This window comes from Amblyraja radiata, chromosome 36, assembly GCF_010909765.2.
Source record: "Amblyraja radiata isolate CabotCenter1 chromosome 36, sAmbRad1.1.pri, whole genome shotgun sequence".
NCBI lineage: Eukaryota > Metazoa > Chordata > Chondrichthyes > Rajiformes > Rajidae > Amblyraja > Amblyraja radiata.
The window spans coordinates 16,026,310-16,048,319 of record NC_045991.1 but is presented as its reverse complement, the minus strand read 5'-3'; the positions used below and the strand labels follow the sequence as shown (position 1 = coordinate 16,048,319).

The 22,010-nt window shown below is 45.6% G+C and overlaps 1 protein-coding gene across 1 annotated transcript; it reads right to left on the bottom strand.

The window, feature by feature from the left end:
* Positions 1-14,469: 14,469 nt before the first annotated feature.
* Positions 14,470-18,839, bottom strand: LOC116966250 (E3 ubiquitin-protein ligase TRIM69-like). Its single transcript, XM_033012390.1, has 2 exons — positions 18,750-18,839; positions 14,470-14,794 (listed from the first exon to the last, which is right to left on the bottom strand). The coding sequence occupies exons 1-2, from the start codon at positions 18,807-18,809 to the stop codon at positions 14,501-14,503; spliced, it is 354 nt and encodes a 117-aa protein (XP_032868281.1). The 5' UTR covers positions 18,810-18,839; the 3' UTR covers positions 14,470-14,500.
* Positions 18,840-22,010: the final 3,171 nt, after the last annotated feature.

Sequence of the window (22,010 nt, the reverse complement as noted above, 5' to 3'; positions counted from 1 at the left end):
GATGAGACGTTCCACACCAGGGCATCGGAAATGTCCTCGTTCTTCAGGGAACGGGGATTCCCCTCCGCCACCATAGATGAGGCTCGTACCAGGGTCTCATCCATACCCCGCAACACTGCTCTCTCTCCCCATCCCCGCACTCGCAACAAGGGCAGAGTCCCCCTAGTCCTCACCTTTCACCCCACCAGCCGGCAAATACAACAAATAATCCTCCGCCATTTCCGCCACCTCCAACGTGACCCCACCACTCGCCACATCTTCCCATCTCCCCCTATGTCTGCCTTCCGCAAAGACCGCTCCCTCCGCAACTCCCTTGTCAATTCTTCCCTTCTCTCCCGTACCAACCCCTCCCCGGGCACTTTCCGTTGCAACCGCAAGAAATGCAACACCTGTCCCTTCACCTCCCCCCTCGACTCCATTCAAGGAGCCAAGCATTCGTTCCAGGTGCGACAAAGGTTCACCCGTATCTCCTCCAACCTCATCTACTGCATCCGCTGCTCTAGATGTCAGCTGATTTACATCGGGGAGACTAAGAGGAGGTTGGAAACGCCGAACACCTCCGCTCAGTCCGCAATAACCTACCTGACCTCCCGGTGGATCAGCACTTCAACTCCCCCTCCCATTCCCAATCCGACCTCTCTGTCCTGGGTCTCCTCCATTGCCAGAGTGAACAACACCGGAAATTTGGGGAACAGCACCTCATATTCCGCCTGGGTTGCTTGCGTCCGGATGGCATGAACATTGAATTCTCCCAATTTTGCTAGCACTTGCTGTCTCTTCCCCTTCCTTAACCCTCTAGCTGTCTCCTCCCATCCCCCACCCTCGGGCTCCTCCTCCTCCCTTTTTCCTTCCTTCTCCCCCCCACCCCCCATCAGTCTGAAGAAGGGTTTCGGCCCGAAACGTCGCCTATTTCCTTCGCTCCATAGATGCTGCTGCACCCGCTGAGTTTCTCCAGCATTTTTGTGTACCTTCGATCTTCCAGCATCTGCAGTTCCTTCTTGAACATCTAAAATACACAATCGCTTTAATCTATGGCCGGTAAATCCAGTGCCATGTACACAAGCACATTTATTCTATGTTAACCCTGTGTCTCATTCACTCCTTGCGCGTGAGGGACAATGTGTACGGGTCGAAATTACCTACAAACCCGCAGGTATTCCGGATGAGGGAAGATTCAGTAACACCTGGAGGAAACTGATGCGGGCACATGCAGAACGTGTAAGATTCACACAGACCGGGTTGGTCTCTGCAGGCGATCTATGTTCTATATTATACAAATGTTCTATGTCCTGTGATCGGAAATGGCTCATCGTGTTATTAGACATGAGCAATTAATCTATCCATGTCCCTCTCAAGGAGATATAGACGACCCCTTGCCAAGGGGTATCTGCTAATGGCCTCATATTTACCGGTTCTGTCGGTCGCCCAGTAATTTATATTTGCCCGTAGATGTTGTGTGACACCAATGCGCAGCTGGTGCAGATGTTTCTGTTTCCATTGGCGCTGTTCACAAACCCAGGACTGTGATAAGTCTCCATCGCCAAATCGGAGCGGACTGATATCGAGTTAGGCGAACAGAGCCCCTCCGATATAGAAGGCGGCAGGTTCGGCCCATCTAGCGTGTGTCGTGACCAACTGTGATTGGATTCATCGGCTGATGTTCGTTTACACATGCACTTCTCAATTTCCCTAAAGTTTCTGCCAGAGGCCGATTCACTGCAGACAACGTATGAGTATCCGACCAGCCAGCAGTATTTCGCAAGTAGAAGGACATCGGAGGTCCATCCAAGGACAAAAGCTCGTGCTTCTGTTTGACAGTATCAGTGACCCGGGTTTGATCCTGACCTCCAACGTTTCCGGGTGGAGTTTGTACATTTTCCTCGGGACAACGTTGATTCATCCATCAGGTCTAGTTTCTCCCGCATCCTAAAGATCCTGGAGCTCTGGTGCCGTCGTTCAACCCGTCCTGGTTTGACGGTAAACTGGATTCTGTCATTTCTTCCACTGCTCTGGAACTGGTATGAACGGGTTATAAATGATCGGACAGCCTAGGTGTGCCGGTGAACTGTGACCATGCTTTACCAATCAATCAATCAATCAATCAATCAATCAATCAATCAATCAATCAAGCAATCAATCAATCAATCAATCAATCAATCAATCAATCAATCAATCAATCAATCAATCAATCAATCAATCAATCAATCAATCAATCAATCAATCAATAAATCAATAAATCAGTCAATCAATCAATCAATCAATCAATCAATCAATCAATCAATCAATCAATCAATCAATCAATCAATCAATCAATCAATAAATCAATCAATCAGTCAATCAATCAATCAATCAATCAATCAATCAATCAATCAATCAATCAATGGCAAGGTATTTAAGGTAAAGCATTAAAGACAGGATTTGATGGCAAGGCGTTGACGGTAACGCAAGGGGAGGCATCGAAGGCAATGCATTAAATGCAAGGCAAGTCATTAATGGCATGGCATTGAAGACAAGGCAAAGCAAGACATTGAATGCAATCCATTGAAGTTAAGGGAAGACATTGATGGGAAGGCAAGACTGAGCATTGAAAGCAAGACAAGGCATTGAATGTAATTCATTGAAGGCGAGGCATCGAAAGGCAGGATAGGCATTGAATCAAACAATCAGTCACGCAGGCATGTCAACGTGAACACGGGTAAAAGGTGCAAATTCCACACAAACAATAATAGTAATCAGTATCGATCCTGCGACGCTGGAGCTAAACAGGAAGCAGCGTTACTGCTGTCAATTTCCTTTGAGGGAAAACGGTGGTAAAAATTGTACGCCTTATGAAGTAATTCCGGTCAGGTTAACAGAGGCGTTATTTGGATGCACCATTCCCATGCGCATCCTGAAATTAGTCTGTGATTGATACCGAGGAATGTCTGGGTGGCCATTCCCCTGCCGATCACCTCGATGCGAGATACAATATCATATAATCCACTCACTTTCGAACGATGATGTGTCAAATTAACATGCTCCTGCAACATTGAAAGATGGTCATTGGTTTTAATTTCCTCTTTTCTACAGCTAACCTGTTGGCAATCGTCATTCTCTCCTGGGGAAAGTGCGGTCTCTCCAAATGTATCACCCGCTACCTGGTATCCATGGCAGTAGCTGATCTAATGGTTCTGATCTTCGAGGTAATTCTTTCAGAGATGTCAGGTGCCTATTATCCGTATTCTTTCCTCAACTTACCACACATCTGTAAGCTACGTATTTTGTTTAATTGTATTTCCATTGATTGCTCTGGCTAACGGTGACTTTCACCTTCGAACGAGTTGTACCTATTTTACTGATTATGTTCCTCAACGCCCTGACAATCACACACATTATACACTCCAATAGAGTGCGGAGCGGTCTCCGGCGGGACAAAAATGCCGAGAGCGGCGCTGATCAAGAGGTGCAGAACCGACATCATTCCCTTGCTGGCCATATCCGGTAACTTCATACTACTGTGGATGGTGACCTTCGGTGTAAGAACAGTTGGCTCACAGAGCCAGATGTTTGGGTTCGATTCTAACAAGGGGTGCTGTGTATGCAGCTCGCTCCTGGGGGGTGGGGGAGGCTGGAGATTACATAGCATCGTGCAGCAGAGAATAGAGGCCTTCAGCCACATCATTGCCAAACGTGCCCCCATCTACACTGGACCCATTTGTCTATTTCTGCAAGTACAGGAAATCATAAAATACACCGGAAGTGAAACAACAATGGATCACAAATGGATCATTTAAAATGATACGGTCACGTGAAATCCCACATTCCTATTAATACATTTATTACAGCAAGAGCATAACTAGCCAGATGGTGGCGATCCTTGACGTGGTTGATTATGGAAATAACCTCGTAGAAATACCCTCCACCTGAACTCACTGCGGGGAAGAGAACTATTCCAGAAATAGCACGGCTCGCAGTGAAATACTAGACCATGTGACATTAATTATGGGGGCGTCAAATATCATCGCAGGTTGAAACTTGGATAGATCCCCCGGATCAGGTGAGGAGAGACGATCGTTGGTAACCTGATAGCCATGTTCATGATTTCCTTGGCGCTGTCAATGTTTAGGATAGCTTGATAACAGCAAATGTGATATCGTTATACAAGTACAATAGCAGGGATAAGTCTAGTATCGAAAACGTTCGGAAGCTTTCTGAGGGAGAGGAGTGCTGATTAAATGAGTAAACGAGGTAGCGGTTTTTAACATTTGGCGTACGTACGCGCATTTGCGAACAAAATGCTTTATGTGGTTTGTACCTTTCATTGGTTCCTAAAAATGGGCTCAACAAATGGATGTTATTTATGACCACTTCCTGTCCCCCCGGTAAAGCCCCAAACGATCCCCCATGGGGGTCACGACCCCCCAGATTAAGAACCACTGATGTAAATGGTACCATTGAGTCCACGCCATAGATCACCCATTCACACGTTCTGTGCTACAGTACATCCGTATCCGCCCCCTACACACGATGGGCAATTTACAGAGACCGTAAAGAAGGAAATAGTAAGATTAAACGAGAACTTACCAGTTTGAAGTTTGATCTGTATTTTATGAGCAGTTACGATGAGGGATTACGTGAAGAGCCCGCTCAGCACGCCTGCGCGTTATACTTCAAAGCAACGGTGTGGAATCACAGATAGACACAGTTATTGAAGTAAACATAATAAAGATAAGGAGACATCCGTTTATCAGTTTGATCCATATTATTGAGGGTGGGAGCGGAGGGCACTCATCGTAACTCCTCATAAAATGCAGACCAAACTTCAAACTGGTAAGTTCTCGTTTAATTTTACTATTTTACCTCAGAGTCACGTGAAGACTTCAAAGCTCTGTGATTTCAAACCGTGTAACAGTTATTACTTCACGCACTGCCGAAGTCTTTGAGGGAGGAAGTGTGTTATCGTAATCAAGCAATGAATCTGTTTGTAGAAAAACACAATGGTATTTTTTTTTGACAATAACAGCAAATAAATTAAATTGCTCCCCTGGACATAAATTAAATATTTGCAGTCTGTAAAACCTTTCCTGCAAATAAAACCGGTTTTGCCAACGGCTTATTATGAAATTTCTGAACGGTCTTTCCCCCCACCATCCTGCTGTAGCCAGGATGTGGTTCTATAGGCACGTCCATTCTTTTAGCCGTCGACGTGGATGCTGCCCTGGTGGAATAACATTTGTACATGTTAGTGTTTATCCCAGCAGTTTTTAGCACCTGCTTGAGCCATCTCGCAATGGTTTGGCTCGTCACCCGACCATAAGGTTTTTATGACTGACCCACAAGGCTTTTCATCTCCCTCGAATATTTTGGTTGTGTCTATGTAGGATAGTAGGTGGGTCATGGCACATAACCGTGGTTCTGGCGGGTAAGCCCGGAATTCCACGACTGGATTAGGTGTTCCTGGGCTGCTCTGTTTGATCAGTCCCTGGATAACGACAGAGATCTGGTCTGGAACTGTGAGCATGCTGTCCATTCGCAATAGGTGCAGTGACTGGACTTTCTGTGCAGATACAAGTGCCATCAACATGAGTGTTTTGAGCATAGATTGTTCCAGGTTGAGGGATCTGGCTGGTGGCCATCCCCTGAGGTATGTCAGGACCACACTGACATCCCATGTATGGGTGTACCTTGGTCTAGGGGGTTAGAGTTGTAAATAACCTTCATTAATTTGACCACCAGCGGGTGGGACCCCATGGCCTGTTATAATAATAATAATACATAATACAGTGAAATACTAGACCATGTGACATTAATTATGGGGGCGTCAAATATCATCGCAGGTTGAAACTTGGATAGATCCCCCGGATCAGGTGAGGAGAGACGATCGTTGGTAACCTGATAGCCATGTTCATGATTTCCTTGGCGCTGTCAATGTTTAGGATAGCTTGATAACAGCAAATGTGATATCGTTATACAAGTACAATAGCAGGGATAAGTCTAGTATCGAAAACGTTCGGAAGCTTTCTGAGGGAGAGGAGTGCTGATTAAATGAGTAAACGAGGTAGCGGTTTTTAACATTTGGCGTACGTACGCGCATTTGCGAACAAAATGCTTTATGTGGTTTGTACCTTTCATTGGTTCCTAAAAATGGGCTCAACAAATGGATGTTATTTATGACCACTTCCTGTCCCCCCGGTAAAGCCCCAAACGATCCCCCATGGGGGTCACGACCCCCCAGATTAAGAACCACTGATGTAAATGGTACCATTGAGTCCACGCCATAGATCACCCATTCACACGTTCTGTGCTACAGTACATCCGTATCCGCCCCCTACACACGATGGGCAATTTACAGAGACCGTAAAGAAGGAAATAGTAAGATTAAACGAGAACTTACCAGTTTGAAGTTTGATCTGTATTTTATGAGCAGTTACGATGAGGGATTACGTGAAGAGCCCGCTCAGCACGCCTGCGCGTTATACTTCAAAGCAACGGTGTGGAATCACAGATAGACACAGTTATTGAAGTAAACATAATAAAGATAAGGAGACATCCGTTTATCAGTTTGATCCATATTATTGAGGGTGGGAGCGGAGGGCACTCATCGTAACTCCTCATAAAATGCAGACCAAACTTCAAACTGGTAAGTTCTCGTTTAATTTTACTATTTTACCTCAGAGTCACGTGAAGACTTCAAAGCTCTGTGATTTCAAACCGTGTAACAGTTATTACTTCACGCACTGCCGAAGTCTTTGAGGGAGGAAGTGTGTTATCGTAATCAAGCAATGAATCTGTTTGTAGAAAAACACAATGGTATTTTTTTTTGACAATAACAGCAAATAAATTAAATTGCTCCCCTGGACATAAATTAAATATTTGCAGTCTGTAAAACCTTTCCTGCAAATAAAACCGGTTTTGCCAACGGCTTATTATGAAATTTCTGAACGGTCTTTCCCCCCACCATCCTGCTGTAGCCAGGATGTGGTTCTATAGGCACGTCCATTCTTTTAGCCGTCGACGTGGATGCTGCCCTGGTGGAATAACATTTGTACATGTTAGTGTTTATCCCAGCAGTTTTTAGCACCTGCTTGAGCCATCTCGCAATGGTTTGGCTCGTCACCCGACCATAAGGTTTTTATGACTGACCCACAAGGCTTTTCATCTCCCTCGAATATTTTGGTTGTGTCTATGTAGGATAGTAGGTGGGTCATGGCACATAACCGTGGTTCTGGCGGGTAAGCCCGGAATTCCACGACTGGATTAGGTGTTCCTGGGCTGCTCTGTTTGATCAGTCCCTGGATAACGACAGAGATCTGGTCTGGAACTGTGAGCATGCTGTCCATTCGCAATAGGTGCAGTGACTGGACTTTCTGTGCAGATACAAGTGCCATCAACATGAGTGTTTTGAGCATAGATTGTTCCAGGTTGAGGGATCTGGCTGGTGGCCATCCCCTGAGGTATGTCAGGACCACACTGACATCCCATGTATGGGTGTACCTTGGTCTAGGGGGTTAGAGTTGTAAATAACCTTCATTAATTTGACCACCAGCGGGTGGGACCCCATGGCCTGTTATAATAATAATAATACATTTTATTTATGGGCGCCTTTCAAGAGTCTCAAGGACACCTTACAAAAATTGAGCATGTATAGGAAAAACATGTAAGGGGAAGGAAATAAATAGTAGAGACATGACTAGTACACAAAGTAAAGACAGAATTCAATACAAAACACAGCATGAGGCAATTAATGCACAGATGAAAAGGGACGAGGACGTGGGGCTAAGGATAGGCAGAGGTGAAGAGATGGGTCTTGAGGCGGGACTGGAAGATGGGGAGGGACACGGAATTGCGGATCAGTTGGGGGAGGGAGTTCCAGAACCTGGGAGCTGCCCTGGAGAAGGCTCTGTCCCCAAAACTGCGGAGGTTGGACTTGTGGATGGAGAGGAGACCGGCTGATGTGGATCTGAGGGGCCGTGAGGGTTGGAAGGGGGAGAGGAGGTCAGTGAGATATGTGGGGGCCAGATGGTGGAGGGCTTTGTAGGCGAGGACCAGGATTTTGTAGGTGATCCAGTGGGAGATGGGAAGCCAGTGAAGTTTTTTGAGGACTGGAGTGATGTGATGCCAGGATTTGGTGTGGGTGATGAGTCGGGCGGCTGCGTTCTGGACCAGTTGGAGTCGGTTGATGTAGGTGGAGCTGATGCCAAGGAGAAGTGAGTTGCAATAGTCCAGTCGGGAGGAGATGAAGGCATGGATGAGTCTTTCAGCAGCAGGCGGTGTGAGAGAGGGTCTGAGTTTGGCGATGTTGCGGAGATGAAAGAAGGAGGTTTTAATGACATGGCGGATGTGAGGCTCAAGGGAGAGGGTGGAATCAAAGATCACGCCAAGGTTGCGGGCCTGGGGAGATGGGGAGACAGTGGTGCCGTCGATGGTGAGAGTGGGGTTATTGATTTTGCTGAGTGTGGCTTTGGAGCCTATGAGGAGGAATTCTGTCTTATCGCTGTTGAGTTTGAGGAAATTATGTTGCATCCAGGTTTTTATAGGAGTCCTGGAGCTGGTTTTAAATAGACAGGCAGGGCACTTCTAGCTGTGTTGATGGCTCTGTAGCTGAGTCCTTCATCGTGGTGAAGGTTCGCCAGGAATTCCAGTACGTTGGTAACTGTAGCGGTTGAGTAGGAGGTCCCTGTATCCAAACAGTACTTCTCCCATTTCGATGCTGACATGGTGTCGACGGTTTGTTCTGATAATCCCAGTCCCAGAAGTGGTTTGTGCAGAATCTGCAACCCAGGAATTTGATTTTTTCATGGCGCGGGTGGCTCGTGCCCGACACTGGGTGTTAATAACTCTGGGTCACTGGGGAATACCATCGGAGTTTCAAGAACCATGTCATTGAGTATTGGGAACCAATCGGGTCGGGTACTATCAAAATAACTGAAGCAGAGTCCATTTGTATTGTGCGTAGTCCCCGACTGATGAGGCAGAAGGGAGGAAATGCATAGAAGAATTTCCCCAATCCAGCTCGAACGCTTCTACCGCTGCTGCCTCAGGGTCTGGTTCCCAAGCGACATACATAGGTACCTGGTGATTTAACCTTGATGCAAATAAATCGATATCTGGCGTGACATATTGCTTGATAACCTTTGCGAATTTTTTTATTTATTTGTTTATTTTTTGGGGGGGTTTTAACATCCATTCGATGTTGTCATTACATTTACGTGACCTGGTGTCTGCCACTGTATTTAGCTTACCTGGCAGGTAAGTTGCTGATAGCCTAATATGTCTTTCGACACACCATTGCCAAATTGTGTTGACCAACTTGTCGCATGATACCGATTTTAATCCGTCCATATGGTTAATGTAGGCTACCACCGTAATTTTTATCTATTTGTAACCGTACATGCAAGTGATGCATATTTATGCATATGCTTTAAACCATAAAAGTCACCCATCTCTAGATAATTAATGCCCAGTGTAAGTGGTAATGATGGCTCCCGGTTAGTCCATCTATTATCTGTGCTAGATATAGAGTTAGTTGCTCCCCAGCCTTGAGCACTGGCATCTGTTTGGATAACTAACATAGGGTTAGTGATGATGATAGGGCTGTAAACTATGCCAAACATTTTTTGCCCACCACTGTAGTTCTGATATTGCTTCAGTGGGTAACTTCATGACACGATCATAATGACCTGTATGTCGTTTTTGGTGCAAAGGTCCGAATTATGTAGCCGGAAACTGTTGCTACCATTTTCCCAATTACTCTGTTACTTGTCGAGTAGTTGGTAGTTTGTTGACCATTAAATCCCCCCCCCCCCCCCCAGATGGAACGCTCCTCCGTGGAGTCGAGCGGGGGACAGGTTTGTTCTAGAGCCTTTCTTCTCTGCCTGAGAGCAGAAGGCTCCCTGTGAAAGAAAAACCCGACCTCAGAGCTTACCTGACGGTCCGTTCTTTCACCCCGTAGCGGGAGCGCCTGACTCCCGTTGCGCCGCTGTCGGAACTGCTGAACGTAATGACGCGCATGCGTGCTGAGCGGGCTCTTCACGGAATCACTCACGTCACTCCGAAGTAAAATACATCGACTCGCTCGCAAAGTTACCGTTCAAAACGTTGGATGACGAGGGATAAATACTTTGAATGTTGGATGCAGAAATGGCACCGGGTTATTCGAAGAATAAAGATAACACTGTGGAAGAATAAATATGATTGTGCTGTGGTGGCAGCGGTCAATACAGGAATATTACCGGATACATTGATCACTGATTCATTATTATAAACAATCCGCGTGTAACCATTTTGTCACCGGATATATACAATCTGTAGATGCTTTGAATCATTGTACACGCCTGGTACTCTCAGTGTTTCGCAGTATGTACTGTTAAAGCCTTGAAGTAACGGACTTCTTTGATAAAGTCAAGACTGCTCATTAGATATAATTTAATTTAATTTACACACAACCAAGGTCGGTGGTATTTGGGTTGCCAGCAGCGGTACAGTAATAAAGAACACAACCACAATAAAAAATTTACACAAACATCCACCACAGCATTCATCACTATGGTGGAAGGCACAGAGCTTGGCCATTCCTCCCCCATTTCCCCCCCCCCCCCCCCCGTGGTCGGGACCACCACCCTCCACAGCCGTTGCTGCGGGCGTCCAGATGGTAAGGGACAAAGTCAAAGTCAAGGTGAGTCCAGGATCGGCTCTTCCCAACCAGAGACCGCGGCTTCAGGCTGGTGTAGGCCGCAGGCCGGCGGTCAAAGTTTTAAAGTACCTGCCGTGCCGCAGCCAGAAGCACCGCAGTCTGCAGGGCCGGCGGTCGAAGCTCCCCTTCAGGGGAGATGATAAGTCCATGCCGCACCCGCGGTAGAGGACGGCCGCGGGCCGGCGGTGGAAGCTACCACTTCCCCCCGGGTCCTCCACGAGGGATCCCGGGCTGTAGACGCCGCACCTGCTGGAGTTCTGCAGACCGCTGCTTCAGGCTATTCAGGCCCAGTCTATATCCTTCGCTCCATAGATGATGCTGCACCCGCTGAGTTTCCCCAGCAATTTTGTGTGCTGCTTCAGGCTGCCGGCTGCCGCGGGCCAGCGTAACGGAGCGCTCCCCTCCAGCGAGGTCTCACCCGCTCCGCACCGAGAGTCCACGCTGCGCCCGCCGCTGAAGCCCCGGGCGCGTCTCCGGGAAAGTCCGCGCCGATCCTTGCTGTTAGGCCACGGGGGAGGCGACCTGAAAAAGTCGCCTCTCCATGGAAGAGGCGGCCGAAACGGTTTCCCCCTCAACCCCCCCCCCCCCACACCACCCCCCACACATAACACACAAGGAAACATTAAAAACACACTTTTAAACATACGAAAAAAATAAAAAAGTTGAAAAAAGACGGACACGCTGCCGACAGTGCAGCGCCCCCTACCGAATCATACCCTCAAAGTCACCTTTCTTTAAGTTCAGGACCCTTGTTTCTGTATTAACAATGTCACTCTCCATCCTAATGAAGAATTCAACCATATTATGGTCACTCTTGCCCAACATGCAGGTAGATTGGGAAAATCAGGTTGGTGCTGGACCCCAAGAAAGGGAGTTTGTGTAGTACCTCCGTCATGGATTCCTAAAGCATCTTGTACTGGAGCCTGCTAGGGAGAAGGCAATTCTGGATTTAGTATTGTGTAATGAACTGGATTTGATAAGGGAACTCGAGGTAAAGGAGCCATTAGGAGATAATGACCATAATATGATAAGTTTTAATCTACAATTTGAGAATGAGAAGGGAATATCGGAAGTGTCAGTATTACAGTTGAACAAAGGGGACCATGGAGCCATGAGGGAGGAGCTGGCCAAAGTTGACTGGCAAGATACCCCAGCAGGGATGACAGTGGAACAACAATGGCAGGTATTTCTGGGAATAATACAGAAGGTGCAGGATCAGTTCATTCCAAAGAGGAAGAAAGATTCCAAGGGGAGTAAGGGGCGACCATGGCTGACAAGGGAAGACCAGGACAGTATAAAAATAAAAGAGAAGTATAACGTAACAAAGATGAGCGGGAAGCCTGAGTGAGGATTGGGAAACTTTTAAAGGGCAACAAAAGATAACTAAAAAGGTAATACAGGGGGGGGAGGGGGGGGGGGGAAGATAAGGTACAAAGGTAAGCTAGCCAAGAACGCAGACTGTAACAGGTGAATTTATTATAGGGAACAAAGAAATGGCAGATGAGTTGAACAGGTACTTTGGATCTGTCTTCAAGTTCAAGTTCAAGTGAGTTTATTGTCATGTGTCCCTAATTCTTGCTTTGCTTAAGCACACAGAACACAGTAGGCATTTACTACAAAACAGATAAATGTGTCCATACACCATAATGTACATATATACACACATGAATAAATAAACTGATAAAGTGCAAATAACAGAAAGTGGTTATTAATAATCAGAGTTTTGTCCGAGCCAGGTTTAATAGCCTGATGGCTGCGGGGAAGTAGCTATTCCTGAACCTGGTTGTTGCAGTCTTCAGGCTCCTGTACCTTCTACCTGAAGGAAGACACATACAATCTCCCTGATGTACTAGTGGCCAGTGGACCTAGGGTGACAGAGGAACTGAAGGAAATTCACATTGGGCAGGAAATGGTGTTGGGTAGACTGATGGGACTGAAGGCTGATAAATCACTAGGGCCTGATGGTCTGCATCCCAGGGTACTTAAGGAAGTGGCTCTAGAAATCATGGATGCATTGGTAATCATTTCCCAATGTTCTACACATTCAGGATCAAATTCTGTGGATTGGAGGGTCGCGAATGTTACCCGACATTTTAAGAAAGACGGGAGAGAGAAATCACGGAATTATAGACCAGTTAGCCTGACATCAGTTGTGGGGAAGTTGCTGGAGTCAATTATAACAGATGAAATAGCGGCACATTTGGATAGCAGTAACAGGGTCGGTCTGATTCAGAATGGATTTACCAAGGGGAATTCATGCTGGACTAATCTGGAATTTTATGAGGGTGTAACTAGGAAAATGGACAAGGGAAAGCCAGTGGATGTAGTGTACCTGGACTTTCATAAAGCATTTGATAAGATCCCACATAGGAGATTAGTGGGCAAAATTGCAGCACATGATATTGGGGGTAGGGTACTGACATGGATAGAAAATTGGTTGGCAGATAGGAAACAAAGAGGAGGGATTAACGGGTCCCTTTCAGAATGGCAGACAGTGACTAGTGGCGTACCGCAAAGCTCGGTGTTGGGACTGCAGCTATTTACAATATACATTAATGATTAAGATGAAGGGATTCAAAGTAACATGCACAAATTTGCAGATGACGCAAAGCTGGGTGACAGTGTGAACTGTGAGGAGGATACCATGAGGATGCAGAGGGACTTGGGACAGGTTGGGTGAGTGGGCAGATGCATGGCAGATGCAGTTTAATATGGATAAATGTGAGGTTATCCACCTTGGTGACAAGAACAGGAAGGCAGATTGTCTGAATGGTGTCATTGGGGAAAGGGGAAGTACAAAGAGATCTGGGGGTCCTTGTTCATCAGTCACTGAAAGTAAGCACACAGGTCCAGCAGGCAGTGAAGTAAGCTAATGGCATGTTGGGCTTCAAAACTAGAGGAATTGAGTACAGGAGCAAAGAGGTCCTTCTGCAGTTGTACTAGACTGAAGTGAGACCAAACCTGGAGTATTGTGTGCAGTTTTGGTCTCCAAATTTGAGGAAGGGCATTCTTGCTATTGAGGGAGTGCAGCTTAGGTTCACAAGGTTAATTCCCGGGATGGCGGGACTGTCATATATTGATATAATGGAGCAGCTGGGCTTGTATAGTCTGGAATTTAGGATGAAAGGGGATCTTATTGAAACATATAGGATTATTAAGGAATTTGACACGCTAGAGGCAGGAAACATGTTCCTGATGTTCAGGGAATCCAGAACCAGGGACAACAGTTCAAGAATAAGGCATAGGCCATTTAGAGATGAGGAAAAACATTTCACCCCGAGTTGTGAATCTGTGGAATGATCTACCTCAGAAGGCAGTGGAGGCCAATTCTCTGGATGCTTTCAAGAGAGAGTTTGATAGAGCTCTTAATGATAGCGGAGTCAGGGGATATGTGGAGAAGGCAGGAATGGGGTACTGATTGTGGATGATCAGACATGATCATATTGAATGGCTCGAAGGGCCTACTCCTGCACCATTTGTCTTTTATTGTAACATGTCAGAGATAATGTGATGGAACATTTTAAGATCAGCGGCAGATTTAAATGTGTGGGGGTTGGAAATAATGTCACTGCTTATGGGGAGAAGAAAAATAAAACCTGAAATGTATGATGGCCTTTAATAAATTCTACAAGAATAACAGTAAAAAGAATGTGGAACTCACAGGGTGGCCTGAAGACAATATTGCAGATAAATTTAAGTTGAAGTAGGATAAATACATGAAGTTTCCTGGAATTTGGGGCATTATTGTCGGATGTGGTGAGTAGTTCGACAGATGGAACATTGACCTAGTACTGAAATACTGGTAAATGCAGCATTTATTTCAGAAATCTAACCCACCATTTTGTTACTGTGCACTTTCACTTTGCCAACTGTAGTGTAACCCCTCACCTTCAGAAATATCACACCGTCCTTGTGGTCTATCTGTCCCTGTAATTTTGAGAGTTCCTCCTGAATGGAATTTAAATTCTCTTGAATCTCTTGAAGATTTTTCTCCATTGTTTTTACAATCTTCTCCTCTTCTACCCGGACATCTCTGAGTAAGCGCTGCTCTTTCTCAGTGAGAATCTGGTGCAGTTCAGCAAACTGGGATGTGATCAGTGACTGAAGGTTGTGTGACTCTTCCTGTCAGATGAAAGATGCAAATCAATATAAACCACGTCAAAGCAAAACTGGCAAAGTCTATAGCAAAATTGGGAAAATCAAGACACATTCTGGACCACAAATTATTACATACTCTGTATAATACACTCATATTGCCATATCTGAGTTACTGTGTGGAGATATGGGTTAACACCTACAAAACCAACCTACAGCCGTTATGCACATTACAAAAAACAGCAATAAGAATTATCAATAACGTTGGATATCTTGAACATACCAATTTATTATTCTTAAAGTAACATACACTGAAGTTCACTGATCTGGTTAAATTTAAATCTGCGCAAATCATGTACAAAGCAAGAAATAATTTACTTCCAAGAAATATACAAAAACTGTTTATGGAAAGACAGGGTGGGTATAATTTGAGAGGGGAACATAATTAAAAAAAACTCTTAAACAGAACAACTCTTAAAAGTATGTGCATAGCAATCAGTTTAAAAAGATGTACAAAAACACTTGTTTAAAGGGGTATTGGAATGAGGATAGGTGAGTGGGATATTTGTTATACTGATTGTATTGGGAAGGGTGATTATAGAGTGATAGAAACATAGAAACATAGAAATTAGGTGCAGGAGTAGGCCATTCGGCCCTTCGGGCCTGCACCGCCATTCAATATGATCATGGCTGATCATCCAACTCAGTATCCCGTACCTGCCTTCTCTCCATACCCTCTGATCCCCTGAGCCACATGGGCCACATCTAACTCCCTCTTAAATATAGCCAATGAACTGGCCTCGACTACCCTCTGTGGCAGTGAGTTCCAGAGATTCGCCACTCTCTGTGTGAAAAAAGTTCTTCTCATCTCGGTTTTAAAGGATTTCCCCCTTATCCTTAAGCTGTGACCCCTTGCCCTGGACTTCCCCAACATCGGGAGCAATCTTCCTGCATCTAGCCTGTCCAACCCCTTAAGAATTTTGTAAGTTTCTATAAGATCCCCTCTCAATCTCCTAAATTCTAGAGAGTATAAACCAAGTCTATCCAGTCTTTCTTCATAAGACAGTCCTGACATCCCAGAAATCAGTCTGGTGAACCTTCTCTGCACTCCCTCTATGGCAATAATGTCCTTCCTCAGATTTGGAGACCAAAACTGTACGCAATACTCCAGGTGTGGTCTCACCAAGACCCTGTACAACTGCAGTGGAACCTCCCTGGTCCTATACTCAAATCCTTTTGCTATGAAAGCTAACATACCATTCGCTTTCTTCACTGCCTGCTGCACCTGCATGCCCACTTTCAATGACTGGTGTACCATGACACCCAGGTCTCGCTGCATCTCCCCTTTTCCTAGTCGGCCACCATTTAGATAATAGTCTGCTTTCCTGTTTTTGCCACCAAAATGGATAACCTCACATTTATCCACATTATACTGCATCTGCCAAACATTTGCCCACTCACCCAGCCTATCCAAGTCACCTTGCAGTCTCCTAGCATCCTCCTCACAGCTAACACTGCCCCCCAGCTTAGTGTCATCCGCAAACTTGGAGATATTGCCTTCAATTCCCTCATCCAGATCATTAATATATATTGTAAATAGCTGGGGTCCCAGCACTGAGCCTTGCGGTACCCCACTAGTCACTGCCTGCCATTGTGAAAAGGACCCGTTTACTCCTACTCTTTGCTTCCTGTTTGCCAGCCAGTTCTCTATCCACATCAATACTGAACCCCCAATGCCGTGTGCTTTAAGTTTGTATACTAATCTCTTGTGTGGGACCTTGTCAAAAGCCTTCTGGAAGTCCAGATACACCACATCCACTGGTTCTCCCCTATCCACGCTACTAGTTACATCCTCGAAAAATTCTATAAGATTCGTCAGACATGATTTACCTTTTGTAAATCCATGCTGACTTTGTCCAATGATTTCACCACTTTCCAAATGTGCTGCTATCCCATCTTTAATAACTGACTCTAGCAGTTTCCCCACTACCGATGTTAGACTAACTGGTCTGTAATTCCCCGTTGTATATATGACTAAGATACTGTATAGTATATGCGGGTTTTTTATTTTATTTCTCTTTTTTGTATGGCTTTGTAAATATTTGATTAGTGTTCAAATGTATCTAATTTGGTGTACATATAGTGGATGGTGTACATATGGTGTACATATAGCAGCTAAATTTGTATAAGATAATTACAAGCAGTTGAATAAGGGGTGGGAATTAATAAGCTTTGGCTTCTTCCTGCTGCTTTTCGGACACATATGATTTCATTTATTTATAGATATTGTTTATGACACTTTATAAATATTCTTGTTTTGTTTTTTGTATGCTGTTTCACATTTGCTTTTTATTCTTTTATTCTGTTCGAAATAAATAATAAAATTAAATTTAAAAAATATATATAATGTGTCACTCTGCCGTGTTTCCTCATGACATGGAATGTGACAATCAGCTAATCAATGTCGAGTTCTGGAGTGCAGAAATATGCCATTCGGCCCAACATGTCCATGCTGGGCTCTGTACGTATCTACACTAATACCATTTACATGTATTTAATCCATAGCTTTCATTACCTTGGCAATTTAAGTACTCGTCTTGATAATTATGAAATATTATGTGAAAGTAACGCACAATCAAATAATTCCCATTTCCCCAGTATAATTCCCTGCAGCCTATTCCATTTCATGTGTCCATTAACCCTCAGTGGACAGAACCAGGTCATCAGAAGTAGCAGACACCAGCACCACTTAGAATGACAGACTTCATAGAGTCACACAGCAAGATTGATTAGTAGGACTGGGTGTTACAATCCCTAAGATGTTCACTACAATTGACATTCATGTGTATGACCACCAAGTGAATTTGGTAACAATCAGACACATCTTCAGTTGTGCACCTCAACGTCACTGGGTGTTTCGGCCTTTTATCACAAGACATTCTCAGTCGAGGCAGGCCCACCGCAGGGTGATCAGACCTGGGTGTGTGTCTTATTGCTGGTCTCTGGATGGTCATGTGGCAGCCCAGACAGCATCTATCTTCTTCAGCCACAGCCAGTGACTGCTCCGTTCGGCAGCATTGGCAAGTTCTTTTCTTGCCCTCCTTTGTGCCTGCCCTCTGACTCCTACTTCCCTCAGGAGCCTTGCGGTGGAACTGGCTACAAAGCCCCTGCACCCCACCGCCACTGGACACACCCTTACACTCCAACCTCTCTCCTCTGCTGCAAGGTTTGAATATCAAAGCTTTTTCCTTTCATAAGCCTCATCCACAGCCTCCTCCCATGGGGCCGTCAGCTCAATGATGAAAAAGTGATAGATACCGACCAACACGCCCCATCTGCACTAGTTCCACTTGTCCGCATTTGGCCAAGACAGTTCTAAAACGGTGCTCTCCACAAATTTGTTTGAATATCTTTTAAATGTTGTTACGGTACCCGAGTATGCTACCTCATCTGGCAGCTCGTTCCATGTACCCTAGTACTTCCACAGTTGTCATTCACATTCATTTTAAATCTTTTCCCTCTCAGCTAAAACCAAAATGCTCCGCATTCTCGATTCCCATACTAAGGGTACGAGATTGACCATCCAACATATCATTTCATTTCATGATATTATACACCTGCCACAGACTGCTGTGGTCCAGGGAGTAAAGTCCTTGGCTGCTCAACCTCTACCAAGAGTTCTGGCTCTCAACTACTGAGTTCTATAAAGGTTCTTGATTCTTGGTTTCTTGGTCCTCCAAAATATTCCAAATGGAATTTAAACTGGAGATGGTACCTCATGGTGGTACCCCATCTCCCCCCTTCCCCACACCTCTCTCCCTCTCCCCTCTCTCCTCCCCTCCCCCACCACTCTCTCCTCCCCCTCTCCATCTCCCTCTCCTCACCCCTCTCCCACTCCTCCCATCCCTCTCTCCTAAATTATTGCACACATCACTGCATCAAATCCACACAAGAACATTAAATCGATAGCACAAAGCCTCACCTGAACTCCAGAAATGCTCTTTTTCTGTTCCTGCTCCATTTTCTGGATCTCTGATTCCATTTCTGTGAGAGATTCGAAAGAAGATTTCACCTGTTCGTGGGGTTGGGTTTCAGATCAGAGAATAAAAATGTCAGACAAGGAAGAAAAGATTAGACAATGATGTGATCAAAAGTGATTTGGTTTTACCTTGTAGAATTCAATTGCTTCTTCTATCAGCGTTAAGCTGTGAGACTTGTGTTCCCGCGCAGTTGCACAAATCAAACAGATCAGTTTCTTGTCAGTTTTACAAAACAGCTTCAGTTCTTCCTGATGTTTCTCGCACTGAAGTTTGCTTTTCTTCGCTTTGAGATTCAGGCTCAGTGTTCGGGCTTTCTCAGACAGTCTAACCAAGGCCCGATTCACCCTGAGGGTGCGGTTTGCAGAATCCTCTCTGCATTCCGGGCAGGAGTTTCTCCCCTCCCTGTCCCAACTCTGTGTGATACAGGAGCGGCAGAAGTTGTGCCCGCAGTCCAGCGCCACCGGATCGGTGAAGAAATCCAGGCAGATGGGACAAACTACCTCAGTCCAACTCCCGGCCGGGCGTTTCGCAGCCATTTTATTATCTCCCTGGTTCAATATGTTTTCACTGACGTAGTTGCTGAATCCCTGCATTACAGCGAGTTGCCACCGCATTACCGCGTGTGTCCACTGCGCTCGCTGCCGTCCCGGGCAATGCATGTTATTCGGCTGCAAGTGTTCAGTGTGAAGGTGTCCTGGCCACTTCCAACCAAAGATTCTCTAGGACAGTGATTCCCAACCTGGGGCCATACCATGGCAAATTTCAGGGGGGCACAGAAAAAAATAGGGATTTAGGGGGCCACAGGTTCAATCAAGTCAAGTCAAGTCACATTTATTTATATAGGGAGGTTTCACGGCAGTCGGGTCACGACCCATGACCCGTACTGTAGCTACGCTACTCCAACTGGAGTACACGCGATGAACTGCAGGTAGGCACTTACCATAGTTAAAAGGAGATGTGCAGGGCACAGGGGGTGTGGGTGCCTGGAACGCGCTGCCAGGGGTGGTGGTGGTGGAGGCAGATGCGATAGTGGCGTTTAAGAGGCAATTGGCTGCCCCATCTATGCAAGTACCAATGCTCTGACCTTTGGGTTTGGTTTGATTTCTAGCTACATTTGCGAAAACATGACCTTCGGCTCACCGAGTCCGCACGGACAAGCGACCCCCATATGAACACTATCCTGCACACAATAGCGACAATTTTACACATACGCCAAGCCAATTAACCGATAGGGGGTTGCACGAAAGGTCACTGGGTCATAGGGCTCGACGCACGGAGCCGCTAAATCCAACTGGAAGACATCCGGCACTTCCCGTACATGTTATTAATGCTAGAAACGCGTACTTTACTACCTGTTAAAAACCGCCAAAATGTTGAATTTTTGCGCTGAAAAAAATTGTGGGTCGGGGTAAGTGTGAGAGACATGTACCCAACTTTAGAATTCCACATGTGAAGCGAAATGAAGGTATAGAGAAGCGAGAACTGAAGGGACTACAGCAGCTAAAGTGCTTGGTAAACATTGAAAATATTGTGAATTATCGCGTTTGCTCACTGCATTTCATCAACAGTAAGGCATTATTTGTGTTTTTTCTTGATTCCTTTGGTATCTAAAAATTCTCAGAAGTGATAAATCTGGCTGTAAATTTTTCTTCAGATGCGTTTTCATTTTCTATTTAAAACCCCACTTGAGAACCATGGACGATTTAAAAAATTTACAGCCAGATTTATCACTTCTGAAACTTGTTAGATGCCAACGGAATCAAGAAAAGTAATTTCTGTTCCGTTGCCGGACGCGGTTAACGCGTTAAAATGAACGGATCGACAGACATACAGCTCTGATTTCAGTTGCTGTTTATTTCACTCTTCCCACATTTACATTTTTTTTACACACCCGGAGCGGAACCGGAGCAGATTCTCAGCCAGTTGTTTCCATCCCAAGGCGCAAAGAAAGGATAAAGTTTCTCCGTGAATTTATTCCCAGTGAAGGTGTGGAGATGGGACTTGGTGTCCGCGTCGTGAAATGAAACTGTCCCGGACTCGTAACTGTGAGGGATAAGATGATTAAACCACCACCATTGTGAGGGGCCGAATGGTTCGAGTCACCGACCATGTGATGGGCCGAGTAACTGGAAACACCAACCTTGTGATTCGAACAAACAGTCAGACCTTCAGAGCTGTTGATAACATTGTAGAATAACAAGATGAGGTAAGGAATGTAGCTGACAACACAGAAGCTATTCTTTAGGTCAAAGGCAATTAATTAGGTTAGGGCACAGATACTGCGCATGCTTAATCAGTTAAATGAATATTAACTTTACGCCCCTCATGACAAAGAACCTAATTTAAATGTACATGCGATGTATGATGTGGGAGGAGAGGGAATGATTGATGACGCACGGAGGAGAGGGTTGGAAGATTGTGAACCTCGGTACCCTGATTGGAAGGGGTCAGAAGGGGAGGCGTCCGATCAATAAAGATTGTATACTGAATTGTATAAAAATAGACGTTTTTCCTTTGCTCGGTGTGTCTCAACTTGGAGAGGCACCCGATTCTGCAGACTCGCAAATAAAGCATTTCTTGTTTCCACGATTTAGTCTCTGAGTAGTGATTGTGAGCACAAACAATATATCTCACAAGTTGGGGGCTCGTCCGGGATCGCCACTCCAGCCGCTTGACGGAGGCATGAAAGGAAGGGAAGGTGCACCCTGCTGATTTCAGCAGTCTCTGATCTCCTTGCTTGCCGTCAGCGGTTTGAGCGAGTGATATTCGGACAAGAGACTCTGGAAACAAGAGGGAATCCGGTGAAAGGGATCAATCAATCGAGCAATTTCTGTGCACAGGACTCGGGTAAGAATATTGACTATTAAGTATTACTCGGGCGATTGGGTTCTGTTGGACGGGAAAAGGTCTGACAGGGATGGGTAACCGGAACGGGCAAAGTAAGGGCCCGGGGAAAAATGCTCAAACTGGTGAAGTGCCGCACATTCCGCCTGATAGTCCATTGGGGCGGATGTTGCACGGATGGGGTGAGGGGGGGGGGGGGTGAGGTGTGCGTCTGGCTTATTGAGACATCCGAAGAGTTGTCGGATTGAGAAATAAGTGGCGTTGGAACCCAATCCAAAGAACCCCCGTGGTCAGGGCATCTGCTCCTCCCGTGAGGGGGGGGAGAGAACCAGGGACCCCAAACTTTCAAAGAAGAGAAA